The 22,942-nt window shown below is 39.7% G+C and overlaps 2 protein-coding genes across 2 annotated transcripts in view; one reads left to right on the top strand and one right to left on the bottom strand.

Annotated features, from left to right (window-relative positions):
* LOC308703298 (uncharacterized protein) overlaps positions 1-22,942 on the bottom strand; it is a 320,767-nt gene that overhangs the window by 156,528 nt on the left and 141,297 nt on the right. The window lies entirely within an intron of this gene.
* Positions 14,858-22,861, top strand: LOC308694891 (uncharacterized protein; the record flags this gene model as incomplete). Its single annotated transcript, XM_081372701.1, has 3 exons — positions 14,858-14,878; positions 17,940-18,495; positions 22,632-22,861. 3 exons carry the CDS (start codon positions 14,858-14,860, stop codon positions 22,859-22,861), a joined length of 807 nt encoding a protein of 268 aa, XP_081228827.1.

Here is a 22,942-nt window from a genome sequence, read left to right as displayed (position 1 = left end):
AAAGAAGTCAGGTGCACAGCAAGATCAAAAATAACTAAATACAAACTAAAGGAAAAACAGGAGTGTCGCCAAATCAATGAAATAATCAAAACGTAATTATAATATCTAATTTTAGTCAGACCTCTAAACTAACTAACAAAGGAAAAGGTAGAACTAAAACCGAAATCTTCAGCGGGTGCGCCGCCGTAAATAAACTACACTAACTAAAAAACAAAAGTACAATACTGGCGAACACTCCACGCCTAATTAACAATAGCAAAGCCTACCTCCCGTTGTTACTGGGCGTGCGCTTTCTCAAATCGCGTGCTAGGCACATGCTATCAATCTCACAAAAACTCAGGGGAGTGCTACTCAGGTCTCTAATGGTATTAATCTCGAAGTCATTGCAAACAGTGGTTACGTCTAAGACAAAGCATCTCTGTGAGGGCAAGTCAAAATGAGATCTGACGGAGATCTGCCTCTCTTCTGGTGAATGGGGTTTTTAAACCCAGCAGCGCAGCAATCGATTGGTGGAGCAGCTGATGACGCGTCACCATAATGAGTACACGCAGCGAATAAGCAATCTCCACCTGAAAGCAATGAATAAAGAGACAGAGCAACATAAACATACACAAAGACACGTGGAACGTAACACTAACTAAACTATTTTTCTTTCTTTCTTTCTAACTAATCCATCTTTCTTTCTAACTAATCCATCTTTTTTTCTTTCTAACTAATCTCTTTATTTCTATATAACTAATCAATCTTTCTTTCTTTCTTACTAATCCATCTTTCCCATCTTTCTTTCTTTCTCTCTTTCTAACTAATCTATATTTCTTTCTTTTTAACTTATCCATCTTTCTTTCTTTCTAAGTAACTAGTCCACCATTCTTTTTTCTTTCTTTCTTTTTACTTTCTTTCTTTCTTTTTAAACTAATATATCTATCAGTCTTTCTAACTAATCCATCTTTCTTTCTTTCTTTCTTTCTTTCTTTCTTTCTTTCTCTTTCTTTCTAACTAATGTATCTTTCTTTCTTTCTTTCTTTCTTTCTTTCTTTCTAACTATTCCTTCTTTCTAACTAATCTATCTATCAAACTTTAAACTACTTTAAACTTCAAACTACTTTAAACTTCTTCAAACTCTCTGGTCCGGCTTTCTCAAGCCAACTTAAAGTTTGTCTCAACAAACTTTTTTTTCTAGTTTATAATAGCATTTATGTCAGATTATGATCATATTTTTTGTTGTTGTTGTATTTCTTTATAATGAAGTTGTCTGTAGTAAGTAGATTGTGTTTAACACACAAAATAGTGATTATCATTTTAACACAGAGTTTAAAAATTTTTTTCGTTGTATCGGTATCGGACGATACTAAGTATTTTTGGTATCAGATCGATTCTAAAAAAATAGTATCGGTGCATCCCTAGAAAGTATTATTGCTTTAGGTTTGTGTTTAGTTTATTGACATTGTTTATCACGTCTGGTGTTTATGGCCATGTAAATAAATATAGCTTGTGTTATACATAAAGATTAATCAGTATTTTGGCAAATGATGTGGGAATGTTTGAATATACTTTTACAACAATTGTTTAGAACACGTAAAACTGTGCAGCGTAACCATCGTTATCACAACAATAAATTCGACTAATACAGTAACATCTATGATAACCAATTTAGTATTAAACCTTACTTTTCTTGCGGTTAATTCATTTTAATGAAATAAAATTGTGATGAGGTTCAAGAGTCAGGAAGGAAGAAGACAGGGGTCGGCGTGACTGGGACTCGTACTTTATTAAGATAAAACAAAACAAACAAAAGTTGCGCACAACGCGCAATCACCGTGGGCACCGCGACGGCAGAAAACAGTTAAAATATGAGAACTTGGATCCACCGGTTTTCTTTCTCTGCGTCCAATTTTCTCTCCAGTCTCTCGTACGAGTCCTCTTTCTCTCTGTCTCTCTCGTTCTAAGTAGGTTCGTCACCTACTTAGGTCCTGCTCATCTCATTTCTCTCCCTCCAATTACAGACCGCACTGAACCACGCCCCCCTTGCCATAAAAAGCATGTCATTAAACGCAACATTTATAAAAATAGAACTTTACCTCATCCATGTGTAACAGAGTTAGAAATGTAGGTTTGTGTTTGTATATGATTTTCGCCGTAATTAAGCAGCTGTGTTGAGTTTGGTGTTTTGGAGCCCCCTTTAGAGAAACGGTGTACTGCTGCTCTGCTACGTTTTGTCCTTGTGTTGTTGCCATACGCGATCAGAAGCGGTATGCTTTTTGGGTAGTTTGACTGTACAAAGCACTCCCCACTTTGTTTTAATTTTGTAACTGTAAAATGTTAAGTTGAAAACTTTGACATATCACCTGTGTTATATTACTTTACATGTATTGTTAAGATTTGGGTGCAATTCTAGCAACTTAGAGAAAGTTTATTAATGTTTTAATGTTTATTAATGTCTTTTCAACTGCCATTGTGTATGAAATGTGCTATATAAATAAACTTGCCTTGGCCTGCCTTTTCATTATGACCACGAGTTCATACACACTGAGTCTTACGTAACTAGCAGTAAACTCCGCTAGCAACTTTCCATGCATTCAGTGTATTTCTTTTATTTTTTATGTGCAGATGCTGTTTTATGGACGCCAGTGCCTGAAGGCATGTTTTGTGCTCTGATTTTCCCAAAGGTATGTTGTTCCATATGTAAAATGTGAATTAGTTATAGAATGAAGAAATATTTTCCTGTGTATTTTTCTTAAGTTAATTTTATCCCCGTCTAGTATGCTAAAGGTGTATCCTTCTGTATAAATGTTTCTTTTTGTAATAATTTACAACAGACGATCAGAAGCGGTATGCTTTACATTGGAAGCTGTTTTATGTACGCCAGTGCCTGAAGGCATGTTTTGTGTTCAGATTTTCCCAAATAAATAAATGTGAAAAAAAAAGCCAGTTTTGGTCTCAGCCCCTTTACCGCCTGACCACCGTTACACATGAACATGATTTTTTTTTTATTCCCGTCTGACTGATTTACATCCACGGTGGAGTTGAAAACTACAGTTCCCATCATTCCACGCTCCTTTTCATCATCATCAAGCTACACCGTTGTTGTTGTTTGGAATGTAGCGCCCTCTAGCGGCAGAAAATCTTGCATATTGTACCTTTAAAATACATTACAGGATGTGCTCTATCATCATAATTGTGTAATCAGTGTTAGGTGTGATGCATTACTAATTAATTAATTACTGTAATTTAATAACTTTTTATTCTAAAAGTAAAATAAGGAATTACTCTTTAAAAATAGTACAGTAATCTTATTACACTGTTGAAGATGTAATTAGTAGCTTTTAGTAAAATAAAGTAGAAGTTACGAGAATACAGTCTTCTGTAGAAGTATTTGTATTTCAGTGTTTTTTTCTTTAGTAAGGAAATTATTCTGACTATTTTGTGCTTCACTTGAAAAAGTTCCTTTCACCTTTAGTAACTGGAGTCACTTCAGTTCTAAAATAATAATAATAATGGAAGGCTACTAGTAAAGCTGAATCTGCGTGGCCCTGATTGGCTGCGGGGGTGTCCCGTACGCGCGTGTGTTGGCGGCCGATGACGTCACCGCTCGCTCGCGCCGTCTCTTCCGTCATTGAGTTTCAGAGTCGAGTCTTCTGAGGTGAGGAGAGCAGTTCACGATATTTCTCACATTTACACAACCATCACACACACACAGTTTGATTAAGCGACAAGCTCATTTCTGTATTGTTTTCATCGATCACAGCTATACTTGTGCGTCCTTTCTGGCGTCTTTATTCTAAAATAAACATTTAGTGCAGCAGCAGCGAGCATGAGGAGAATATGTTGAGTTCATTCAACCCTGAGCGATTTTGTGTTCGTTTGTGTGATTGTTTCGATGTTTGGAGTGAGAACTTAAGTTAGAAGAAGAAGTTAAAAAAGTTAAAGTCAAGTTAAAGTTTGAGATCTGTGATGGGAATCGATCTCAAGTGTTGCTGTTGCCGTTTTTATGTTATGCCGTTCATGTTTACCTTTATTTCTTTGTCGACATTTATCTTTGGCATAAATGAAAAAAAAAAGACATATATAATGATAACAACTGTTACAAGTCTCAATTAAGAAAGGAACATTTATTGAACTTAAAAAAAAACAGAAAACAATATTTGACATATTAAAAACATGTGAGGTAGAACAAGTAAAAAAAAAAGTTCAGTGCTGAAAATTCTGAAAATAAATATTTAAGCATAATAAATAAAATAATTTGACTGGAACATGTTATTCTGTGTAGATGTCTAATGTAATCGTGATCTCCATTTTAAACAAAGCAAAAACGATTTTAAACCAAATAGACCAATTTCGAGCCGACGTCACAGTTACGTCACGGCGCTAGCTGGTGGCAAAAGGAAGGGAAAACTGAAGGCGGTCAAAACAAACCAGCACAGATTCGGCTACATAATAAGGAGCTTACATTATTATTATTGTTATTAAATTCATCTTGTTGTGTTGTTGGTTGCAAGAATCAACGGAGTACAGGCTCCAATTTGAAATTTTATCGCATAATGTTTTCTAAATGATTGTGATTATTTGTTAATCATCTATGATTTTATACATAGATTTGATTGATTGTGACTACTTTTTGAAGAACCTGGTAAAAAAGGGTAATCAAATACATAGCCTAGTTAAAAAATAAATATGCTGTATCTGATATTTTTATTTAATCACATCGTTAAAATTGCACCGTAATGTCACTTACATTGTCGTCTTTGTGTCTGGCCGTGGTGCTGGCTACTAGGCAGAACTGCGGATCGTAGGCTACCACACAAGGCTTAAATTGTACGTGACCATTACAGTTATAGGCATCTAAAGATTTATATGCCCTCAGTTTCTTTTTACACTCAGTTTCTCTATCGGGTAGGTGTAGAAGTCAGGCCACTCAACCGGAGGAAGCGTTGACGTTAATCCTGTCAGATCGTCCATTCATTGACTGAGCGCGTACAGGTCAGCCAATCTGGGATGTACGTTAAAATAAAATTTTCCAAATAACAATCGCGGTCCTGGACAGTGAGTGACCTTGCACATTAAGATAAAATCAGATTTTCTCCAGTCATTATTAAAAAAATAAGCTTACAAAACTTGCAAACCAACGTTAGTAAAGCGGCCAGAGAGATCGTTCTGCTACCACCTAAGCTCCGCCCACACAAAAACGTCACCATGTTTACCAACTGAAAATTGGTCTATAGATTCTAAGTTTATTATGAATTAGGGATCGCGTCTAAAATGTGTGGAAAGCACGGCCGCGCCGCTTCTACAAGCGCTTGCGTCTGTTGTTGAGAAATAAAAACCCGCCCTGTCCAGCTATGATCTGTTCGGCCGAGCTTTCAATGTTGTCATGGAAAGGTCCGTTGTTTTTTTGTCACATGACCTGCGTGCGCTTGCGGCATTCTGAAAAGTAGATGTTTTCATCTCACCACGGCCTGGACAAGCGAGCGCGCTGCATTGCATGCGTGTCGCAACCGCATCGCTTCTTTTACACTGTAAAAAAAATAAACTGTGAAAAAACGGTATTATTCCGGCAGCTGGGGCGCCAGAAAATTACCGTAAAATAACGGCAAAAAAACAATCTCGTTAAAATACAGTAATTTTCCATAATTAAATAACAGATTATATCTTTAATATTACATTAAATCTTATGTAATTATTGGGATTTTTAACGTTTAAAAAAGTCATATACACCTTTAAAACAATTAAATACTTTAAATTTAAGGTTTTATAAAATTATTTTATATAACAATGCTGTCTATCTACTGTAATTTTCTTTTAATATAGTTTTTCTGTGTAAAATGACAATGAAATTATGTATAAAAAATGCACACAAGTACATAAATTCAAATACAAATGTTTGTAAATTTACAGTTTTAATTTTTATTTGTACAGATCCAATTTCACAACATCTCTAATTAAGTTCTTAATAACAAATGTAGTCAATTTTTTAAATTAACTAAATGTATGAGTACAGAATACCTGCATATTTACAGTATTAGTAATTGAACAAACACTAAACATCAAGATAAGTGATTGATAGGAAATAGAAGCTTAGTATATAATTTAGAACATGTAAAAATATCCACAATAAAAAGCAATTACCGTATACCTTTACAGTATAACTTATTTTAACATTTACAATTACATTTTATCCAAAGTGACTAACCAATTAAGATAATAATTAAAGATAATAAAAAGCAACAAGTGCAGTGACAAGTCCCAGTTAGTCTAGCACAGTACACATAGCAAGGTTTTTTTTTTATATATATATACAAAGATTTAGTATTATTGGGTGAAGTGTTTATGAAAAAGATGGATCTTTAGCAGTTTCTTGAAAATGTGTTGAGTTGCGCTGTTCATTCCACCACCAGGAAACAGTCCAGGTAAATGTCAGTGAAAGTGTATTTTTGTCTCTTTGGGATGATGGCACCACAAGGCACCGTTCACTTGCATAACACATGCTTCTGGCGGACACATAGATATGAAGCAGTGAGTTTAGGCATAGGGCTACCTTTAAAGACAACTCTTGCTGCAGCATCTGGATCAGTTGCAGAGGTTTGACTGATACTGGAAGAGCTGCCAGGAGAGCATTACAATAGCCCAGTCTGGATAGAACAAGAGAGTTGTGTAGCTCCGATAGGAAGGGCCTGATCCTCCTAATGATAAGGCAAATCAGCAGGATCACAGCAAGTATGTTTTGGCTGAAAGCTGAACCATAAGCAGTTCTGTCTTGGCAAGGCTGATTTAACGTGGTTGTGTTACAACCATAACACAACCACGTCGAAGTGATCTGAAGTTGCGGGCGCTTCCTGCTAGATGTCGCATAGATATACACTAGATGTCGCATTAAAGACATTCGTTCCAATGAACTGCCGTAGCCAAGGCGACATCTAGTGTATATACATCTATGCGCACATGTCACACAGCAGGAAGCGCCCGCAACTTCAGATCACTTCGACGTGGTTGTGTTATGGTTGTAACACAACCACGTTATCAACGTGGTTGTCCTACCTAAAAATATCAAAATTTAAACTACTGCGGAATAAAAGAAACCTACATCTTGGGTGCCCTTGAGGTAAGCTAAAACATACCAAAATTTAATTTCAAAGTGAACTATCCCTTTAAAAAAATGAAAAAAAGAAAGATGGGTGGAATCTAGTCTCAGCCTCAGACGTCACGCCCACGGAACGTTGGCTAAACGTCTGATGCATATGGTACACTTAACTGGAAACACTTCAGGAATGTCGAAGTCGTCATCTGATTGGTTGAATTTTATCGGATTTCCGGGGGGGGGGGGGCGCGAATGTCGCGTTTATTTTCGGTCAGCCGGGAAACAAAGCGCAGACGTGTGATTGCGGAAGAAAAACTGTTGTGTATACATGAGTGACAATGAGCATTTATCAAGATCAGCTAAAGGTAGGATTCTCAAAATTATACGTGCACGAACAGATCAATGACTTACTGCTTGTTTTATTCTCCTTCTTTGATTTTCTATGCTGACTGACTTGTTGCACGCCGGTCTGTTGTTGTGGGGACATTTCCACGCCCCGAAACGTGACGCTGAACGAAACGAACTGTAATTGGTTGTTTGACATGTCGGTCAAACGGCCTTATGGGCGGGCCTTGGCCAAAGAAAGCTGCTATGAATTCCAGACCTTCAGCCGTCAGTCTGAAGGGCTGGCTACGCGAGACTAGGTGGAATCTAACACAATCGTAATCTTGCTGTAGCAAATCCAAACCTTGTGCATACTTTTAGTGCAATCATATGGAATCAGAAGACTGTTATGAACATGGAATCAGAACCATTATGATTTTTCTGTTTTAATGAATTCTTCCCATACCTTGTTTGCCATGATCATCTGCCTTTCCACGTGACCTGAAATCACACACACACACACACACACACACACACACACACACACACACACACACACACACACAAGTTATTTTAAAACTCAGTATTAGATTTACACATGTCAGAATATGTTCCATTGGGACAATGCAAAAACTCAACTGACTATGATCTTGAAGCTGAGCTGGAAAGGCTAACAGTAATATTTTGAGCTGCCATGTGATTTTAGCAAGCGGCAACTCCCCGTCTCTCTCTTGAAACCAACACGGAAGTGAGTTAAACTGCAATTCGTTGACTGGCCGCTTGAGGCTGATGTCAGAAGTGAGTCACATCCATGAATGAGCGTGGATTTTCTAGCGCATTTACTTGCACTTCAAAGGCAATATCTATGCTTTAACCCATTTGAGAGGCGGCCAAAATCAGAGTTTAAAATGGACTGAATAAGCTCTCTACGAACTTGACGAGCGATGCCGCACTGACGGACCATAGACAATAAAACAGGAGTGACTGACATGTAACGTTGTGCACATAAATCAGTCACACACACACTCTCTCAGAGTAACTCTTCAGCTCACAGTCTGTAAATTCTACCTTATTATATGTTTTGTTTGAATCCCTCTTTGTTTGTATCTTTGATCCGGGTTCTTCTGATGGGCAGACCCGGCTCTGGGAAAAGCTCATCAGGAAATACTATACTGGGAGAAAAGAGGCTTAAAGTAAAGAAGAAACAAGAAGCTTAAGTGGATTCTCCAGATTTACTGGATCCATATCTGAATCTGGAGATGATGATGAGAGAACAGCTCGTCTCTCAACACACCTGCACTTTATGATAATGAACTCAGTAAAGTGGAGATTGTAGCTGAAATAGTAAAGTTTATTTTATTAAATTCCTTTGAGGTCAAGCAAAACGTCACCGGACCAACTCATCGTCTTATTCATACACTCGATTTAATTATATCACATGGAACCGATCCAACCGATATAGATATCATTCCACACAGTGATGATGTCACTGACCATTACTTGGTAACTTGCATATTACGTACTGCTGTAATATGTCATGCTGTGCCGCGTTATCGACCAGGCAGAACAATCCTTCCATCCACCATAGATAATTTCTCAAATTGCTTATCTAATCTGTCTCATCTGCTGCCTGAACCCAAACAAACAGATGAACTAGAAGAACTAACTAGCACTATGAGCACCATTCTCTCTAGAACATTGGATGTTGTTGCACCCATTAAATTAAAAAAGGTCAGAGAGAAAATTAAAGCACCATGGTACAACAATACTATGCATGTTCTAAAGAGAGAAACCCTTAATTTAGAGCGTAAATGGAAACAAACTAATTTAGAGGTCTTTAGAATTGCGTGGAAAGACAGTATGTCACGTTATAAAAAGGCCCTAAAAGCGGCCAGGGCTGAGCACCTCCGCAAACTAATAGAAAATAACCAAAAAAATCCAAGGTTTTTATTTAACACTGTGGCTAGACTAACAAATAAACAGACGTCACCCGAACAAAATATCCTGTTACTGTTTAGTAGTAATGATTTCATGAACTTCTTCACTGAGACAACAGAAAACATCAGAACCACAATTGTAAACGTTCAATCCTCAATCGCGCTTTATAATTCAGCCTCAATTATCACCCCGCAAGAACAATTACAGTGCTTTACAACTATAGAACAAAAAGAGTTAAATAAACTTATCACTTCATCTAAAACAACAACATGTGTATTAGATCCTATACCAACTAAACTACTGAAAGAAGTGTTACCTGTAGTGGAAGAGCCTCTCCTGAATATTATTAACTCATCTTTATCTTTAGGTCATGTTCCAAGAACATTTAAACTGGCAGTTATAAAACCTCTCATTAAGAAACCACAATTAGATCATAATAATCTAGCAAATTATAGACCCATTTCAAATCTTCCAATTATGTCTAAAATACTAGAAAAAGTTGTGTCCGCTCAACTGGGCTCTTTCTTGCAAGAAAATGATATCTATGAAAAGTTTCAGTCAGGATTCAGGCCGCACCATAGCACTGAAACTGCGCTCGTTAAAATCACAAATGATTTATTTTTAGCTTCTGACCAAGGCTGTATCTCAGTACTAGTTTTACTTGATCTAAGTGCTGCGTTCGATACTATAGATCACACAATACTCTTAGATCGACTACAAAATTATTCTGGTGTTCAAGGACAAGCATTAAGCTGGTTTAGATACATACTTATCTGACTGCTACCATTTTGTTTATTTGAATGGAGAAAAATCGACCATAACTTCAGTAAACTATGGAGTGCCGCAGGGATTTGTGTTGGGCCCTCTATTATTCTCAATATATATGATGCCTCTTGGAAATATTATAAGGAAACATGGAATTAGTTTCCATTGTTATGCTGATGACACTCAAATATATATTTCATCACGGCCGGATGAAAACGCTAAATTATCCAAATTGACAGAGTGTGTTAAATATATAAAAGATTGGATGACGCGTAATTTTCTTTTATTAAATCCAGACAAGACAGAGGTAATACTTATCGGTTAAAAAAAACGCCCACAAAACCTTTCACAATACAACTTTAACATCGTAGGATGTCCTGTTACTTTATCCTCTACAGTAAAAGACCTGGGTGTTATACTCGATTGTAACCTGTCTTTTGAAAATCATATTTCATATGTTACAAAAACAGCCTTTTTCCACCTTAGAAACATTGCTAGGTTACGTAACATGCTATCAGTTTTTGATGCAGAAAAGTTACTTCATGCATTCATGACCTCGAGACTAGATTACTGTAATGCTTTATTAGCTGGTTGTCCTGCATCCTCAATAAACAAGCTACAGTTAGTCCAAAATGCAGCCGCTAGAGTTCTTACTAGATCAAGAAAATATGATCATATAACACCGATTTTATCATCACTGCATTAGTGTATTAGAACCATCACTGGTTACCTATAAAGTTCTGTATTATTTACAAGGTATTGCTACTGACTTATAAAGCCCTAAACGGCTTAGCTCCAGTCTATTTAACGGATCTTCTATCGCCCTATAATCCATCGCGCTCTTTAAGATCAATAAATTCGAGGCTTTTGGTCATACCTAGGATATCCAGATCAACCAAAGGAGGGAGAGCATTTTCACATTTGGCTCCGAAAATCTGGAATAGCCTTCCTGATACTGTTCGTTGTTCGGACTCGCTCTCCCAGTTTAAAACTAGATTAAAGACACATCTTTTCAGCCAGGCATTCATATATTTTTAATCTTACAGTTCAAACTACAATCCGGCCTCTAGTTAATAAATGCCAGAGGAGAACTGGCCCCCGACTGAGCCTGGGTTCTCCCAAGGTTTAGGTCACTTGATGGAGTTTTTTCGGTTCCTTGACACTGTTGCCTTTGGCTTGCTCAGTTGGGGATATTTAATTTAATTTTATCAATCAATAAATTTCACTAGAAACAAACCTTGTTGTATTATTTTATTTTGATTTAATACTGTGTAGGGGTGTGCGATATGACGATTTTTGATCGTGGACGATTAAAATGTCTCCACGATCTGCTTTTGAAGAAATATCGTAGAATCGTGCATTATATCTGTTTTGGCGCCTCTGTCCCAACATACTGAACAACGCGACGTATATTCACATAAAATGTTAACGCAGCGGAACAGGAGACTGCAGTTCACAAAAGTTCATAATTTGCATGTGCTTTAATGCCTTGTCGGTTAAACATTTAATTCGCGTGCTGATGCGCTGTTCTAACGTATGCGTTTCTCAGCGCGTACATGTCAAGTCAAGTCAAGTCAACTTTATTTATATAGCGCTTTTCACAATACAGATTGTATCAAAGCAGCTTCACAGGATTAAATAAAATAATACATCAGTGTTTGTTTCTAGTTTAAAACATCCATGTTTGATAATGCTGATCAATAGTATTGTTGATTGATTAATTAAATTAAGTATCCCCAACTGAGCAAGCCAAAGGCAACAGTGGCAAGGAACCGAAAAACTCCATCAGGTGACCTAATGGAGATAAAAAAAAACCTTGGGAGAACCCAGGCTCAGTCGGGGGCCAGTTCTCCTCTGGCGTTTATGAAGTAAAGGTGAAGCTCACATGCACTAAAAGCCTGTCTACCAGTGCCTGGATACTGGACTAAGTTCAGTTATCGTTCGAGTCTTATTGTGCGAATACTGTCAAATACACACAAGGTTTACATAAACAAAGTCGGTTATGTCTAAAGTGAAAGCAAACTTGAGAAAATTGAGAGAAAATCTGCTTGTCAAATGCGTGTATTAGACGCGTCGTGCGCAACTCTTAAAGAGACAGTAGCAATAGTAAACACGCTGCCGCTTGTCCTTAAAGGGATAGTTCACCCAAAAATAAAAAAATATCTCATCATTTACACACTCTAATGTTGTTCCAAACCTGTATTAATTTCCTTCTAATATTTTCTAATATTTTTCTAATATTAATATTTTGAAGAATGTGGCTATCCAAACTGTAGCTGGTCCCCATTGACTTCCATAGGAGAAAAATATACTATGGTAGTCACCGGGGTACATCAACTGTTTGGTTACCCACATTCTTCCAAATAACTTTTATTTTCAACAGAAGAAAGAAACTTATTCGAGTTGAGAGAGTGAAATTTTGATCATTTGAATTTTTAGGAGAACTATCCCTTTAATGTTAATGAAACAACAAAATGCAAAGAGAAAATCACTCACTGCTCTTGACTGATAACTTTAATAGTAGCTTTAATAAGTATCAATGTATAATTTATACAGTGAAGTCTGTTTTGTTTTATTTTCATATTTGTTCATTTAATTACTTCAATGCTACTGTTAAATACACCTACTGTAGCTGAAAACATAAAGCACTGTTTAGCCTATTTAATTTGTATATTAAGTTGTGTATATGTAATGTTTATCTTTAATCTTAATATTTAATAACAAAGAACATAATTACAAATATTTTTATCTTTGCCCCTGTTTGCCATTTTTTTATTTTGTTACCTAAAGCTTTGTTTTTAAAATATGGACATTAGTTTGGCTGTAATGCTCAGTCACAAAATAGTAAAACCAACATCAAAAGAATCGTGATAAAATCGTTAATCGTGATTTTCCTGAAAAAAATCGTGATATGATATTTTTGCCATATCGCCCACCCCTACTGTGACGCTGCTTTGATAAAATCTGTATTGTGAAAAGCACTATACAAATATACTTGACCTGACCTGACCTTCCTCCACAGCGGGTTCAGGGACAGCTTCCTCCACAGCAGGTTCAGGGGCAGCTTCCTTCACAGCAGGTTCAGGGACAGCTTCCTCCGCAGCGGTTTCAGGGACAGCTTCCTCCGCTGGGGGTTAAGGGACAGCTTCCTCCGCAGCGGGTTCAGGGACAGCTTCCTCCACAGCGAGTTCAGGGACAGCTTCCTCCGCAGCGGGTTCAGGGACAGCTTCCTCCACAGCGGGTTCAGGGACAGCTTCCTCCACAGCGGGTTCAGGGACAGCTTCCTCCACAGCAGGTACAGGGACAGCTTCCTCCACAGCGGGTACAGGGACAGCTTCCTCCGCAGCGGGTTCAGGGACAGCTTCCTCCGCAGCGGGTTCAGGGACAGCTTCCTCCGCAGCGGGTTCAGGGACAGCTTCCTCCACAGCGGGTTCAGGGACAGCTTGCTCCTCAGCGGGTTCAGGGACAGCTTCCTCCGCAGAGGGTTCAGGGACAGCTTCCTCCGCAGCGGGTACAGGGACAGCTTCCTCCGCAGCGGGTACAGGGACAGCTTCCTCCACAGCGGGTTCAGGGACAGCTTCCTCCACAGCGGGTACAGGGACAGCTTCCTCCACAGCGGGTTCAGGGACAGCTTCCTTCACAGCGGGTTCAGGGACAGCTTCCTCCGCAGCGGGTTCAGGGACAGCTTCCTCCGCAGCGGGTTCAGGGACAGCTTCCTCCACAGCGGGTTCAGGGACAGCTTGCTCCTCAGCGGGTTCAGGGACAGCTTCCTCCGCAGAGGGTTCAGGGACAGCTTCCTCCGCAGCGGGTACAGGGACAGCTTCCTCCGCAGCGGGTACAGGGACAGCTTCCTCCACAGCGGGTTCAGGGACAGCTTCCTCCACAGCGGGTACAGGGACAGCTTCCTCCACAGCGGGTTCAGGGACAGCTTCCTTCACAGCGGGTTCAGGGACAGCTTCCTCCGCAGCTGGTTCAGGGACAGCTTCCTCCACAGCGGGTACAGGGACAGCTTCCTCCACAGCGGGTTCAGGGACAGCTTCCTCCACAGCAGGTTCAGGGACAGCTTCCTCCACAGCGGGTACAGGGACAGCTTCCTCCACAGCGGGTTCAGGGACAGCTTCCTCCACAGCGGGTACAGGGACAGCTTCCTCCACAGTGGGTTCAGGGACAGCTTCCTTCACAGCAGGTTCAGGGACAGCTTCCTCCGCAGCGGGTTCAGGGACAGCTTCCTCCGCAGTGGGTTCAGGGACAGCTTCCTCCGCAGAGGGTTCAGGGACAGCTTCCTCCGCAGCGGGTTCAGGGACAGCTTCCTCCACAGCGGGTTCAGGGACAGCTTCCTCCGCAGCGGGTTCAGGGACAGCTTCCTCCGCAGCGGGTTCAGGGACAGCTTCCTCCGCAGAGGGTTCAGGGACAGCTTCCTCCACAGCGGGTTCAGGGACAGCTTCCTCCGCAGCGGGTTCAGGGACAGCTTCCTCCACAGCGGGTTCAGGGACAGCTTCCTCCACAGCGGGTTCAGGGACAGCTTCCTCCGCAGCGGGTTCAGGGACAGCTTCCTCCGCAGAGGGTTCAGGGACAGCGAGTTCAGGGACAGCTTCCTCCACAGCGGGTACAGGGACAGCTTCCTCCGCAGCGGGTTCAGGGACAGCTTCCTCCGCAGAGGGTTCAGGGACAGCGAGTTCAGGGACAGCTTCCTCTGCAGCGGGTTCAGGGACAGCCTCCTCCGCAGCAGGTTCAGGCGTGGTGGGCATGACATGAACTATGACAGGCTTCGGGAATAGTGTGAGCTTGTGGGGTTCCTCACTTGCGAAGCCCACCTTAAATTGCGAACCACTCAATAAAAGGGCGAACCCAATATATTGTGCCAGAGTGTAATGTGTGGTATCGTGAGGCATGAGGAAATACAGAAACTTATGTCCCCGGCCAAACATGTCCTTTAAATCTGTTTCCTTAAAGTTCACCCCATGGCAAAACTAAAAAAAAATTAAAAAAATATCACTCATCCTATGAAACATATTATGTGTTGTAGTTATTTCCCTGAAGAGGTTCATAAAGAGAGGTTGTTTAATTATTTTGTTTTGTTATTGATGATGTTATATTGTGAGATATCTTTCAATGGAGCAGTTTTACAGGCTTTAGTCATTTATCCTGACTCAAATAATGTGTTTCTAACAGCAAACACTCAGAATAAAGTGAGATGATCTGCTGATGATCCTGAATGGCTTGTTGAATGAGTGTTAATAGTCTGAGGCTCATCAATGTTAACAGATCTGCTGAAAACACTTTATTTCATGACAATAGTTCCTGTTTTCACCTCATTTATTATGCTGATGGCTTCAAATCTCCTACAAATTGACACTTAAAGCTCATTTCATTGGTGTCAGCAGACTGAGGGGATTTGTTGCCTACTATATGTAGCTTTATGAAATTCTACTATGGTAGTCTCAGCAAAAGCGAATAACAGGGATTTATTTGTTCTGTAAGAAGGTACTCTCTCCTATTCTCTATATTATGAACACAGTATAAGGGTCCTCCAGGCTACAAATGTACATGTGGTAGGATAGCCAGAAACTGACCATATATATGACCTTATTATTCAATGTATCTTATTCATATGTGATGTAAAGTATACACACTATCTTATTGGTAGTCTCGCGTAGCCAGACCTTCAGACTGACGGCTGAAGGTCTGGAATTCATAGCAGCTTTCTTTGGCCAAGGCCCGCCCATAAGGCCGTTTGACCGACATGTCAAACAACCAATTACAGTTCGTTTCGTTCAGCGTCACGTTTCGGGGCGTGGAAATGTCCCCACAACAACAGACCTGCGTGCAACAAGTCAGTCAGCATAGAAAATCAAAGAAGGAGAAGAAAACAAGCAGTAAGTCATTGATCTGTTCGTGCATGTATACTTTTGAGAATCCTACGTTTAGCTGATCTTGATAAATGCTCATTGTCACTCATGTAATCACAACAGTTTTTCGTCCGCAATCACACGTCTGCGCCAGAGCGCTTTGTTTCCCGGCTGACCAAAAAAAAACGCGACACTCGCGCCCCCCGGAAATCGATAAAATTCAACCAATCAGATGACGACTTCGACATTCCTGAAGTGTTTCCAGTTAAGTGTACCATATGCATCAGACGTTTAGCCAACGTTCCGTGGGCGTGACGTCTGAGGCTGAGACTATCTTATTGGTTAACTCTCTGTAACTCCTCTCATATTCTTGCTATATCTTCTGAGATGCCAATAAACTTGAGAGATACCTTTTCTCATTCTGTTTATGCTTTCAACTGTTTTTCTTACCATTATTTATGTTTGGAAGAATTTACATTATTATATTCTGATGTCCATGAGCATAAAAACAAATATTATATATTTTTGATTGTGTCAGATCAACTCGCACTACAATCACATCATCAGTGAAGCTCCTCCCACTGTAATTCATCATCAGTGAAGCCCCTCCCACTACAAACACATCATCAGTGAAGCTCCTCCTACTGCAAATCTCCAATAAATGATGCAAATTCCCATCAGCTGCAGGTGAAGACAAGCATCAGAGCATCAGGAAGAGCTGAAATCTGCAAAGACTGAGTTTATTAAAGAGGACAATGAGAACATGAGTGATCCAGAACCCTGCAGAATGAAACACACTGAAGATCCTGAAGAACAAAGAGGTTGGTGTTTATTCTTCATTCATTCATGATGCTGAAGAACATTCATGTTAGAAACATTCAAGCACTTCATCACATTTAGATAAACAGTTCAACTATGACATGGCTGCAAAAGTTTTATTTTTTAACAAATGGTCAGTAAAGGAAGTTTTTTTTTGTGCATATTTTTACGAACATGTATAACAAATAATCATTCCAAAATATACAAATTTACACTACTCTATTTTACTGCAAACATTTGTGTTCTTTCTCGCAGTGAAATTCACTTGATCTTTTGTTTCTTGTGTCCCACTTTCACATGCATGTGAAGTCTATGGAAGAAGAAGTTTAGTGTGAACGGCCCTTAATTAAAACGCTTTAGTAGTTTTTAGCATAATTAAATATCAATCTAAAAGTTGATGTTAAATAATGACAGTATTGTGTACTTTAATGTTCATATAATGTTAGATAATTGTCATTGATACAGAAACATGGGATTTGTGCCTATAATGTTTTAAAGATAATAATTGGAAGATCAGTGTACCTCATTCAGAGAAAGTTTCAGGGACGTATAATTAATTTGTAAAAATACATACATTATTGTATTATTTTATTGCAGTTGTCTTTTACATCTGGGATACAGGATACATCACTCCATATTTCTCTCTGAACTATTTTGATTAATTAGAAAATTGTACAATGTGTTTTTCTTTCATGTCAGACCCAATGGAAGAGAGCAAAGAGAGCGAAGGACTGAGTGAAGTGGAGGAGGAGACTGAAGAACTGAGTGAAGTGAAGGAGGAGAGTGAAGAACTGAGTGAAGTGAAGGAGGAGAGCGAAGGACTGAGTGAAGTGGAGGAGGAGAGTGAAGAACTGAGTGAAGTGAAGGAGGAGAGTGAAGGACTGAGTGAAGTGAAGGAGGAGAGTGAAGGACTGAGTGAAGTGAAGGAGGAGAGTGAAGAACTGAGTGAAGTGAAGGAGGAGAGTGAAGAACTGATAGAAGTGAAAGAGGAGACTGAAGAACTGAGTGAAGTGAAGGAGGAGAGTGAAGAACTGATAGAAGTGAAAGAGGAGAGTGAAGAACTGAGTGAAGTGAAGGAGGAATCTGAAGAACTGAGTGAAGTGAAGGAGGAGGATGTCCAACCTGGAGAAAAACCTTTGAGTAGTTCAAAAACTAAACAGACATTTTTAAAGAAAAGAAGAGCCAAGAATTCTTTCACCTGCACTCAGTGTGGGAAAAGTCTTACAACCAAACATAGTCTTGATGCTCACATGATGATCCACACCGGAGAGAAGCCGTTCTCATGTGATCAATGTGGGAAGAGTTTCAGTCGATCATCACACCTTTATGTTCACATGAGGATCCACACTGGAGAGAAGCCGTTCTCATGTGATCAATGTGGCAAAACATGTCTTAGTGCATCAAACCTGAAGTCACACTTGACAGTTCATACGAAGGAGAAGCCACATTCATGTTCTGTGTGTGGAAAGAGTTTTTCACTGCTGCAAAATTTACATATACATGAGAAAACTCACACTGGTGTGAGAGAGTATGTGTGCTTTGAGTGTGAGAAGACTTTCACTACAGCGGACAATTTAAAACTGCATCAGAGAATTCACACTGGAGAAAAACCTTACATGTGTTCACACTGTGACAAGAGATTCAATCGATCATCATCTCTGAAAACACATGAGAGGATCCACACTGGAGAAAAAACTTACAAGTGTTCTCACTGTGACAAGAGATTCAGTCAGTCATCATCTCTGAAAACACATGAGAGGATCCACACTGGAGAAAAACCTTACAAGTGTTCACACTGTGATAAGAGATTCAGTCGGTCAGCACATCTGAAAACACATGAGATGATCCACACTGGAGAAAAACCTTACAAGTGTTCACACTGTGATAAGAGATTTAGTGTGTCATCATCTCTGAAAACACATGAGAGGATCCACACTGGAGAAAAACCTTACAAGTGTTCACACTGTGATAAGAGATTTAGTGTGTCATCATCTCTGAAAACACATGAGAGGATCCACACTGGAGAAAAAACTTACAAGTGTTCTCACTGTGATAAGAGATTCAGTCGGTCAGCACATCTGAAAACACATGAGAGGATCCACACTGGAGAAAATACTTACAAGTGTTCTCACTGTGATAAGAGATTCAGTCGGTCAGCACATCTGAAAACACATGAGATGATCCACACTGGAGAAAAACCTTACAAGTGTTCACACTGTGATAAGAGATTTAGTGTGTCATCATCTCTGAAGACACATGAGAGGATCCACACTGGAGAAAAACCTCACAAGTGTTCACACTGTGATAAGAGATTCAGTCAGTCATCATCTCTGAAAACACATGAGATGATCCACACTGGAGAAAAACCTTACAAGTGTTCACACTGTGACAAGAGATTCAGTCGGTCATCACATCTGAGATCACATGAGAGGATCCACACTGGAGAGAAGTCGCACACGTGTGATCAGTGCGGAGAGAGTTTCTCTATTAAAACTCACCTGAAGCGACACATGAAGATCCATGCAGTGGAGAAACCACATCAACACAGTGTGTGATCACGGTAAGTAGTTTATCTTTATGTGCTGAGAAACAAAACCTGGAATCTTGAAGTTAGTTTGGCTTGTGTGCTTTTCCTGCAGCAGCTTCACCATTAAAGCAACACTAAGGAATATTTTTTACCTCAAAATAATGTTTCCAAAATCATTTCAGTGGTTCATCAAGTCGTAACAGGGTGAAAGGCACTTATGGGTCTGGTTTGTGGTCCTTTATCTGCTATAACCACGCTATGTAAGATTGCCAGATCGGGTCGTGTTTCTGTAGTTCTAATGAGACAATTCCGCTTCAAACCTGTAGGGCGACCGCAGGGGAAAAGTTCCATAGTGTTACTTTAAGGGTTAGACTTTATTTTTCATGTGCATTTAGTCCATAGAAATTTTATTTACTGCTATAAATTGACACGTTTGGTAGATGTTTTCACACAGTGACCCTCATTTACAAAACGAGCGTACTACAGAAAATTGGGCACACTGTTTCCATGCAAAAATTGGCATTTATTTATCAATATGGACGTGAGCAGTGGCTATGTTTAAATCTCACATCAGGTCTGAGATTGTGTTATCGTTATGAGAACACCAGGCATGAGATTTACACTTAACAAATTTATAATGATTTATCATGAGTCTGGTCTGCAGTTGTGAGGCCGGTTGGATGTACTGCCAAATTCTCTGAAACGCCTTTGGAGACAGCTTACGGTATATAAATTAACATTCAGTTCACTGACAACAGCCCTGGTGGACATTCCTGCAGACAGCATGCCAATTGCACGCTCCCACAAAACTTGCGATATCTGTGACATTGTGCTGTGAGATAAAACCGCACATTTTAGAGTGGCCTTTAATTGTGGCCAGCCCTAAGGCACACCTGTGCAATAATCATGCCGTCTAATCAGCATCTTGATATGCCACACCTGTGAGGTGGATGGATTATCTCAGCAAAGGAGAAGTGCTCACTAACACAGATTTAGACAGATTTGTGAGCAATATTTGAGAGAAATAGGCCTTTTGTGTACATAGAAAAAGTCTTAGATCTTAGAGTTCAGCTCATGAAAAATGGGGGCAAACACAAACGTGTTGAGTTTATAATTTTGTTCAGTGTAAATGAAGATTGCCACATTTATCAATGTACGATCAGTTGTACAATGTACGTACAGTTAGTTGTTTCAGCCCTGGTTAGTTTGTTTGTTTTGATCATTAAATACTATTTTTTTTTAAAGAAACATCATTGTACTGAAGAACAAAAAGTTTGTTGTTTAGGTTGGAGAATATTTCAACTAGTTTCTTTGCCCTTCAAAGAAATGTGCTGACCAGTATATTACTTGTATAAACTTTGTCAGATGCCCAGAGCTGCTGCATATACACATTTGAGAGCATTTGGTGGCACTAGTGAAACCAGCATTAAAGATTGGAATTACTTTAAATAAAACATTAGCATTTCATGAACATTTTGAATTACTTAAGTCATGATTAGCAAGATAATTGTGTAAAAGAGTCCATTGAAAGTAACTTTTGCCATGTGAGACATTTACATTTATGCCCCTGGCAGATGCTTTTACACTCTATTGTACAGGCGTGAATGTGCTTTTCCTTCTGTCCAATACTATGCAAAAATATGAGAATTTGTTGACAGACGGCCCTTTCATAACAAACGTCAAACAAATAAGCTTAGAGGCCAATCAGCCTGTGTCATGTAGGAAACTATGTGATTTCTTACAGATCATATGTCAAGCCTGCGTCATCTAGAGTTTCAAAACCAAACTAGTGATTTATAACATAAATCTTCATGACATTAAAATAGATCATAATCATGCATAGCAGTTATTGACCAGATTTGATGGGATTAAAATGACTATTATACTCAATGATCTTGACTTTAAGCTTCACTTTTCATTTCACGTTTGTCTCTCATTTGAAATCTCACATGGTTTAATGTTTCTTATAGACCTGATGGATGTGAACAAGAAAGAAAGAAAACAGAAGCCAATAAATCTCCTGCCCTCAGTGTAAAAAACGCTTCACATGTAAATCAAGTCTGAAGATTCACATGAGAGTTCACACTGGGAAGAAGCGGCTCAGGATTTCGCTCTGAAATCACATCTTCTCATTCTGAAGAAAGACCATTTAACTGTGATCAGTGCGGTAAACCGTTTCATTGGGCTTCAGTCCTGAAGAAACACAAACATGACGATTCACACAAAGGAGAAGATTCATTCGTAATATTACAGCAGATAAGACACAGCGGTGTGTGTTTAAGTGCTGGAAGTCTGTTACTACAGATGATGAACTGAAAGACCACCAGAAAATTCCCACTGGAAAACACCTTTGAAGTTCAGGAGCTGAAGAAGAGGCCATAACAATTTTTATGGAGAAATTCATCTGATATTAATTTTGAACTCGTTCTTTGTTGTTTTTCATCAGAACAGCTAGTTTATCTAAGGACTATGGTAATCAGGACTGCCGTTGATCTCTATTCTAATCACCGGTTGCTCATTGTTCATGGGTTTTCAGCTCAACTCCATTCTTGAGGTGTGAACGACCATGGACTGCCCAGGGCCCCAAACTGGCTACAACACGGTAGGAACAAAGAACCCTGAGAAAAAGACAAATCTTTTTACACATTGGTTTAGAACCACAAAAAGGTATAGGAAACTATAAGGAACATGTCCTACATATCTCCTTATTCATCCAGGGAACTGTGCGCTCACAGTGGAAACTGCACCTAGAATAACAGCCAATGTAATCTCACCAGAGGTGTATAGTCCAGGGGTCAGAAAGTACTGTAGAAGCCCTGCCATATGTTTATTCCACCCATGAACTCAGCCAGCTGATTTCACTAATTAGTTCTATCTCCTGGCTGAATTAGCAAATCCAGGTGATTGGAACAAAATACTGAGGAGGACTTTTACTTTCTGAACCTGGACTTTACACCTCTGAATCTCACCCACTAACACAGTAATGGACATCTGGGTGATACCTCAACCAATTTACATCAAGTTTGGACTCTACAAGTTCAGAATGCTGCCGCAAGGACTTTGAGAAAGGTTTAGAAAGGACATTAAGAATTTCCAAGTTTCTAAAGACACTGTTTCATTTAACTGTGTATTTTGGGACAAATCCACAAGCTCCACAGGGTGGAAAGGTGGGACGTGATCGGTGGACACTTGGAATGCAACGACCCAATCACACCACTACAGTAGTAGAGTTTCTGACCTAAAGAGGGAAGGAACAACAGCACAACCAAGGTTATTCTCTTGCAAGTAAACCTTCACCCGCATGGACCTTCAAGCAGCTCAACCGCTTCTGTTTAAGACTTCAGAATTCAACACCTGAGCTGCACGACTCTTGCCTTTGTAACCTCTAGCCTGCAAAGGATCCTGCGGATCGACCACCGCCTGACCTACAGTTCTCCGGATTACACAAGGACCAGCAGTGAACCTCCAGCACTCAGTGCGGTTCTGCAACTGGTGGAAAGGTATCCAGTTTGCCCTCACTGCGAATGGAAAGATACCAGTGGAAGACGTAGCCCATTGCCGGACTGATCACCCGACCACGTGGAAAATAAAAATAAGCTAACCAAACCTCTTCCCAAAGGCCTGGGCATTAGGTTGTTGCTGCATTTA

Source organism: Scardinius erythrophthalmus (assembly GCF_964197995.2).
Source record: "Scardinius erythrophthalmus genome assembly, chromosome: 1".
Lineage (NCBI taxonomy): Eukaryota > Metazoa > Chordata > Actinopteri > Cypriniformes > Leuciscidae > Scardinius > Scardinius erythrophthalmus.
The sequence above is the reverse complement of the archived record's forward strand: the minus strand, read 5'-3'. Positions and strand labels throughout refer to the sequence as shown.